This window comes from Chelon labrosus (genome assembly GCF_963514085.1).
Source record: "Chelon labrosus genome assembly, chromosome: 9".
NCBI classification, from domain to species: domain Eukaryota; kingdom Metazoa; phylum Chordata; class Actinopteri; order Mugiliformes; family Mugilidae; genus Chelon; species Chelon labrosus.
Window position 1 is genome coordinate 30437063 of NC_140359.1, and position 7448 is coordinate 30444510.

At 48.3% G+C, this 7448-nt stretch overlaps 1 protein-coding gene across 2 annotated transcripts; it reads left to right on the forward strand.

Annotated features, from left to right (window-relative positions):
- The first annotated feature begins 89 nt into the window (after positions 1–89).
- On the forward strand, positions 90–7038 carry LOC311493720 (gelsolin-like). 2 transcript variants are annotated; one of them, XM_084552490.1, is made up of 19 exons: positions 90–150; positions 1131–1331; positions 2161–2315; positions 2488–2649; positions 2728–2787; positions 2864–2950; positions 3515–3604; positions 3678–3810; positions 3917–4005; positions 4303–4431; positions 4513–4599; positions 4676–4809; positions 4894–4984; positions 5075–5245; positions 5334–5508; positions 5586–5707; positions 6286–6363; positions 6472–6532; positions 6788–7038. In XM_084552490.1, exons 2-19 carry the CDS (start codon positions 1139–1141, stop codon positions 6949–6951), a joined length of 2181 nt encoding a protein of 726 aa, XP_084408616.1. In that variant the 5' UTR covers positions 90–150; positions 1131–1138; the 3' UTR covers positions 6952–7038. The 2 variants fall into 2 exon arrangements, with proteins under 2 accessions (XP_084408616.1, XP_084408615.1); XM_084552489.1 differs by lacking the exon at positions 90–150 and adding an exon at positions 292–379.
- Positions 7039–7448: the final 410 nt, after the last annotated feature.

The window sequence follows — 7448 nt, forward strand, 5'->3', positions numbered from 1 at the left end:
TCACATGTTTGTCCTGATCTGATTGGTGCATCTTCAGCGTGACTGTCAGCTGATCAGATATGAATGAATCAGCTGATTAAAGCTGATCATCATCATCACCTTCATCATCACCTTCATCATCTCACAACCTTTAATCTAAACCAGTCACAGGTGAGTCAGTCCTTTCTTCTTCTCTGTTTTGTGGTCTGTCAGTAACAGACTCTAAACCTTGTAATGAAAGCAGCAGTGACTTCTCCTCTGGTCGTTTCTGGGTGCGGTCGCTCTGTTGCGGGGGAGGGGAGGGGAGGGGAGGGGGCAGACAGGTGAGGTTACCTGTAGCCCCTCCCCCTGTGTCAGAGTCTCATTTGGAGCTCAGTTTGTGTCTGAAGAAGCTGTGAAGGTGAGTTTGTTTTTAAATCTTCATCAGTCAGCTGATGTTTGACTAATGGTGTGTTTAATGTCTGTGGGGTTTTACAGTCTCCTGTTGAATACAGAGACTCTAAGGTTTATTCTGAGTCGATCACTTCCTGCTTCAGCTTCAGCTTCAGCTTCAGCTCAGACACGCTGCCTACGTGACACAGAGAACACGGAGACATAGTCATGTCACTCTGTCTAATGTCTTAAAAACGTCCTGACCCTGGTTTGTCTGATAAAGATTTTTTTAAACACCAATCCACCCTGACATGGTTTTATTCACATGGCTAACGTTAGCATTAGCTTCAGGCTGAAGAACCTGATGGTTCATGTTATCTGAGACCAGGGTCTCCGATGACTCGTCCATTGTTGGTGTGTCAGGAAGGAGGAGGAGGAGGAGGTCTGGGACCAGCCTTGTCTTCTTCAGAAGAAGTCTGACGGAGTCATGGGTCAGACTTTAGTTCGTCTCCACAGAAACATGAATGTACCTCCACAGAGGAGCTTGAGACGGATCCAAACCTGTCCCACTGGACGCTCAACGCCCAGGAAGCAGAGTTACAGACTTTCAATGCTTTATTAATTATAAGATACCTCCCAGATCATCAGTTACTATGGCAACAGAGACCTTGTCCAGGAGTGTCTTGATATCAGTTCATCTGAGGACAACACATACAAATCCTTTTCAAAGAAGTGACCTTAGGTGAACCAGGTCTTCTCTCTTGCCCCACCCCTTCCAGGTAACATCATGGTTTTCCATCCAGAGTTTGAGCGTGCCCGTCAGAGGGTGGGGCTTCAGGTGTGGCGGGTGGAAAACATGGAGCTGGTTCCTGTTCCTGAGAGTATGAACGGAAAGTTCTACAGTGGAGACGCCTACCTGGTTCTGAACAGCATCCAGAACCGGAGCGGAGGGCTGCAGTACGACCTGCACTACTGGAGAGGTCTGTGTCTGCATGTAGCATGTAGCATGTAGCATGCATGTAGCATATATGTAGCATGTAGCTTATAGCATGCATGTAGCATATAGCATGCATGTAGCTTATAGCATGTATGTAGCATGCATGTAGCATATATGTAGCATGTAGCTTATAGCATGTATGTAGCTTGTATGTAGCATGTTTGTAACATGACATGCACATAGCATGTATGTAGTATGTAGCATATAGCATGTATGTAGCATGTATGTAGCATGCAGCATATAACATGCATGTAGCATGTATGTAGCATATAGCATGCACGTAGCATGTATGTAGCATGTATGTAACATGACATGCACATAGCATGTATGTAGTATGTAGCATATAGCATGTATGTAGCATGTAGTTCATAACATATGTGAAGCATGTATGTAGCATGTAGCATAGAACATGCATGTAGCATGTATGTAGCTTATAGCATGCACGTAGCATGTATGTAGCATGTAGCATAGAACATGCATGTAGCATGTATGTAGCATATAGCATGCACGTAGCATGTATGTAGCATGTAGCATAGAACATGCATGTAGCATGTATGTAGCATATAGCATACACGTAGCATGTATGTAGTATGTAGCATATAGCATGTATGTAGCTTGTAACATGTAGCATACAGCATTTATGTAACATGAAGCATGTAGTATGTAGCATATAGAATGCACGTAGCATGTAGCATTTAGCGTGCATGTAGCATATATGAGGCTGGACCTGGTCAGGTTGTCCTGATGCTAATGACAGGGTCCTGAACTGGTACGATCTCGTCCTGTTCTCTGATTGTCCCATCGTCCTGCAGGTGCACATTGTTCTCAGGATGAGAGTGGAGCTGCTGCCATCCTTGCAGTTCAGATGGATGATTTCCTGGAGGGAGCGCCGGTCCAGTACCGAGAAGTCCAAGGCCACGAGTCCAGTACCTTCACTGGGTACTTCAAGACGGGTCTGACATACATGGTACAGAACCATAGGACCAGTAGAGACCAGTATAGGGGACACTTGGCGGGACACTTGGAAGGACACCTAACCCTTAGAGATCATGAAGACTCAAACTCTAAATAATTTAGGTGCCACGCTAACAAGGCTAAATCAGCCTGAATGACATCACTTCCTGTCTGTCTTCACACAGGAAGGGGGTGTGGCCTCCGGGTTCAACCATGTGGAAACCAATGAGGTGGAGGTTGAGAGGCTGCTGCAAGTCAAAGGTCGACGTGTCGTCAGGGCAACGGAGGTCCCTGTCTCCTGGGACAGTTTCAACCAGGGAGACAGTTTCATCCTGGACCTGGGAGAGGTGAGACAAGTAGAGAGGAAGACGGGTAGGCAGGTAGAGATGTGAGACAGCTCTGAACCTGTCTCTCTGTGTCAACAGGAAATCATCCAGTGGTCCGGTTCCCATAGCAACGGCTTTGAGAGGCTAAAGGCGACCTTGGTTAGTGGTGACATCACTGCTGTTTGATGACATCATTATTGTTTAATGACATCATATCATCATGTTTGATTGACAGGTGTCTAAAGGTATCCGTGATGAGAGGAGTGGGCGGGCCAAGCTCTTGATCTGTGACGAGGGGACCGAGTCAGAGAGGATGCTACAGGTGATACAGCTGTACAGCTAACCTAACCCTAACCCTGACCCTCGACCTAACCCGCTGTACAGCTAACCCTGACCCTAACCCTGACCCTCGACCTAACCCGCTGTACAGCTAACCCTGACCCTAACCCTGACCCTCGACCTAACCCGCTGTACAGCTAACCCTAACCCTAACCCCTGACCCTCGACCTAACCCGCTGTACAGCTAACCCTGACCCTAACCCTGACTCAGCAGATTAATAATAATAGTAGTAGGTTACAATATCAAATGCTTTTATTTTGAAAGAGAAGTGTGTTGTGTTGTCTTCCAACTGTGTAGCGTTCAGACGTTAAGTTGTGACAAAAGAATCTTATGGTTGCTAGGTAACGGATCTATGCTCTTCCTCTTTGCCTTATGTCGCCATTGTTGTTTTTTTCTTCCTTGTAACAGTGTTTATGTGTTTAAATCAGTAAATATGATCGCCTTGAATGAGAAGTTCATTTCTTTAGCTCCAACACATTTTGAAATAACAACCTCTGACCTCTTCCTGTTGACCTCTGACCTCTGACCTCTTCCTGCTGCATCCAGGTCCTAGGGGAGAAGGGGGACATCCCTGAATCTGGTGGTGATGACACCAAGATGGACGCCTCCAACAGGAAGTTGGCTCAGCTCTACAAGGTGACACATCTGCAGTTGTCTCTCACCTGGACCAATCAGCTGACGTCCTCTGACCGTCTGTCCTGTCTTTCAGGTGTCCAATGCAGGTGGGGACATGGAGGTTACCATGATAGCAGAGGAGAGCCCATTTTCCCAGGATGCTTTGCAGTCCAGCGACTGTTTCCTTCTTGACAACGGGGTCAATGGACACATCTTCATCTGGAAAGGTCCAAACATTGTTCTGTAATCTGATTGGTCGATCAGAAGCAGGGCTTGATTTCCATCTGGGAACATAGTGGACGGGCGGTGCTCACCTGTCCTGATGTGTTGTAGGTAAGGACGCTAACAGGGAGGAACGCCAGGCAGTTCTGGACAACTCAGAAAAGTTTATCGAGCTCAGAAACTACCCAGCACACACACAGGTACGCACAGGTGACCCCTGACCCCCTGACCTTTGCCCTGCACCCTTAACCTCCTGACCCTACCAATCCTGGCACCTAACTACCAACCTTTACCCTGATCCCTAACCCCTGAACTTAACCCTAGGACCAAGAACAAGTTTAACTCTCTGAAAGTTCTAGCCCAGAAACATATCCCCACAACATAAGGTCATACACCTGAGTGGAGGTTTGATTCCCATCCCTGCCCTCAGCTGAAGGGACAAACGTGTCCAGGTGGACGTCTGTCTTCAGACCCAGCTGTCCTCTTCTTGTCCACAGGTCCAAGTCCTCCCTGAACACGGGGAGACACCACTCTTCAAACAATTCTTCAAGGACTGGAGAGACCCGGAGGACACTGTTGGCATGGGAACAGCTTATGTGTCCAACCAGATTGCAAAGATAGAGAAGGTAAGTCAGTCAAGTGAGGACTGGACCTGGACCTGTACCAGAACCAGAACCAGAACCAGAATTAACTTGTTTAATTGGCAGGTGCCATTTGATGTGTCAGTGCTCCACCAGTCTGATTCCATGGCAGCTCAGTATGGCATGGTGGACGCAGGAGACGGAGACAAACAGGTGAGGACGGAGTTATCGATGAACGTTCTACTAATCAACATTTGACACTCTGACCTGTCTCTGTCTCTGTTTTTAGATTTGGCGTATTGAAGGGTCCAGTAAGGTTCTGGTGGACCCTGCGGCCTTTGGTCAGTTCTTTGGAGGAGACAGTTACATCATCCTTTATTGGTACCAACACAAAGACAGACGGGGTCCCATAATCTACATATGGTGAGACATTATGACTGAGACCAGCCAGGACATCCCCGATGGTCGAGTTACAGTATGTTACAGTCCTTTCCTTCCTCTCTTCAGGCAGGGGTTGGAGTCTAGCAAGGATGAGGTTGGAGCGTCGGCCATCTTAGCCATCCAGCTTGACGATGAACTAGGAGGTAGCGCCGTTCAGGTAGATGGACTGGGACCACTGGACTCAGGTCTGTTAACATACCAGGACAAGAAGATGCCTCATGGTTTCCTGTCTGTTTCCTGTCTTCAGGTCCGGGTGGTTCAGGGCAAAGAGCCGACCCACCTCATGAGCCTGTTTGGGGGCCAACCTCTGGTGCTGTACAAGGGCGGGACGTCCCGAGAAAGTGGACAGTCGGAGGTGGCGGACACTCGTCTGTTTCAGGTCCGTGCCAGTCCATCAGGAGACACCAGAGCTGTGGAGGTAAGGGACCAACCAGAGACATACAGATACTTGATCATGTGATGGTTTAGTCATGATCCAGTTCCTTCTTTCTCTTTTCCCTCCTCAGGTCAGTCTGTCCTCCTCCAGTCTGAACTCCAGTGACGTCTTCGTCCTGGTGTCCTCCTCAGGGTCCTGGACATGGACAGGGAGGAACAGCAGCTCGATTGAGCTAAAGGGAGCTGAACACCTGGCTGGCATCCTGAAGGTGTCCCCCGTCTCACTGAAGGAAGGCGAGGAGGACGGTAAGGGAGACAGGTGGTGGTTTCTGAAATGTTAAATGAAAAGTTGAGTGATCAAACCTGTCTCTCCACGGTTACAGATGCATTCTGGGATGCGCTGGGTGGAAAGGACGACTACTGTCGATCTCCCCGGCTGAAAAACAAGATGGAGGATCATCCTCCTCGTCTGTTCGCCTGCTCTAACAAGACCGGAAACTTCCTGGTCAGCTTGGTCACATGACTGTATCATATGATTGCTACCACAGTCACGATTAACTGTTTGTGATGGGGTGGTAGGTTGGTGGTTTGGTGGGACGGTGGGTTGGTGGTTTGGTAGTTTGGTGGGACGGTGGGGTGGTGGTTTGATAGATTGGTGGGGTGGTGGATTGGTAGTTTGGTAGGTTGGTGGGGTGGTGGATTGGTAGTTTGGTGGGACGGTGGGGTGGCAGGTTGGTGGTTTGGTAGTTTGGTGGGACGGTGGGGTGGTGGGGTGGTAGGTTGGTGGTTTGATAGATTGGTGGGGTGGTGGATTGGTAGTTTGGTAGGTTGGTGGGACGGTGGGGTGGTAGGTTGTTGGTTTGGTAGGTTGGTGGGGTGGTGGATTGGTAGTTTGGTAGGTTGGTGGGACGGTGGGGTGGTAGGTTGGTGGTTTGGTAGTTTGGTGGGACGGTGGGGTGGTAGGTTGGTGGTTTGGTAGTTTGGTGGGACGGTGGAGTGGTAGGTTGGTGGTTTGGTAGTTCTGCTTGGTATCTATCTAGTTGATGCTGGAGGATTTTAACATGTGACAATGTGTCTGTTCAGATGGAGGAGGTTCCAGGTGAACTGACCCAAGATGACCTCGCTCCTGATGATGTCATGATCCTGGATACCTGGTACCAGGTGAGTCACTGTGTCTTTAACGTGTCCTCCCCTTGCCTGTCCACTTTGTGGCCTCTTTGTGTCCTCTTTCTGTCCTTTCATGTCCTCATCTGGTCTGTCCTCTCGCAGGTCTTTGTTTGGATTGGTAACGAGGCTCATGAGGAGGAGAAGACAGAGGCTGTCTCCTCAGGTGAGACAGGTTACGTCCATGTTTGTGTCACACCTGACTTCCTGTCAATTTTACTGTCAGTTAGTCAATGGGGGCTCATTCTGTTGCTGCTCCAGACTGAGCTTCATAAAAAATTTCAGATATTCTGTTGGCAGTTAGCTCTAAAGCTGCAGAACACAAGCCAATACAAATACTACAGTTTCCCTCAGAAATGCATCAGATGACTGAGGGAGCTAACAGCTAGCAGCTAACAGCTACCTGTGTGTTTTTGTGCAGCTCTGCGCTACATCGAGAGCGACCCCGGTGACAGAGACCCTCGGACCCCGATAGTGAAGGTGAAGCAGGGATTTGAACCGCCAACCTTCACTGGCTGGTTCCTAGGATGGAACCATGAGTACTGGACCGTTGACCCGATGACACGCCTCATTCAGAGCCTGTGACATCACTTCCTGTTCACAACCAATGAAGCACTGAACACTGACCATATAAATGAATAAAACCTGTGTGTGATCACCATGGCAACAGATTGACAGTGGGTTGGTTTATTGAAGCGTCTCCGATCATAAATATCAATGATAAATAACAACAGGTTGAGTCTTTACAGGATGAGCGTGTGTTCACAAACGATTCATCACGATTTAAAGTTTTCACTGTTTTACAATAAAATCTGTAGAATTCTCTGAAACAACACAAACAAGCGTCTACTGATGCTCTGTGCTAAGCTAGGCTAACAGTTTCCCTCTGCTTCCATTCGTGTTGCTAAGCCAGGCTAACACTTCTCCTCTACCTCCATTCTTTGTGCTAAGCTAGGCTAACCAGAGGAAGCTGAAGTGGCTCAGACAGAAATACTGAACTGTCCCTTTAAATGACGATCTAAAGGAAAGTGCTTAAAAAAGAGAAACACGTGAACGTCACGTCTGATCAAACAGAACTAAAC

Bases quoted from the DNA above. Each gene is read 5' to 3' on its own strand.
- LOC311493720 (XM_084552490.1), top strand. From the start codon at position 1,139: ATGGTTTTCCATCCAGAGTTTGAGCGTGCCCGTCAGAGGGTGGGGCTT. The intron at 4,006-4,302 runs GTACGCACAGGT...TCTTGTCCACAG, and splicing joins ACTACCCAGCACACACACAG to GTCCAAGTCCTCCCTGAACA. The intron at 4,985-5,074 runs GTAGATGGACTG...TCCTGTCTTCAG, and splicing joins TAGGAGGTAGCGCCGTTCAG to GTCCGGGTGGTTCAGGGCAA.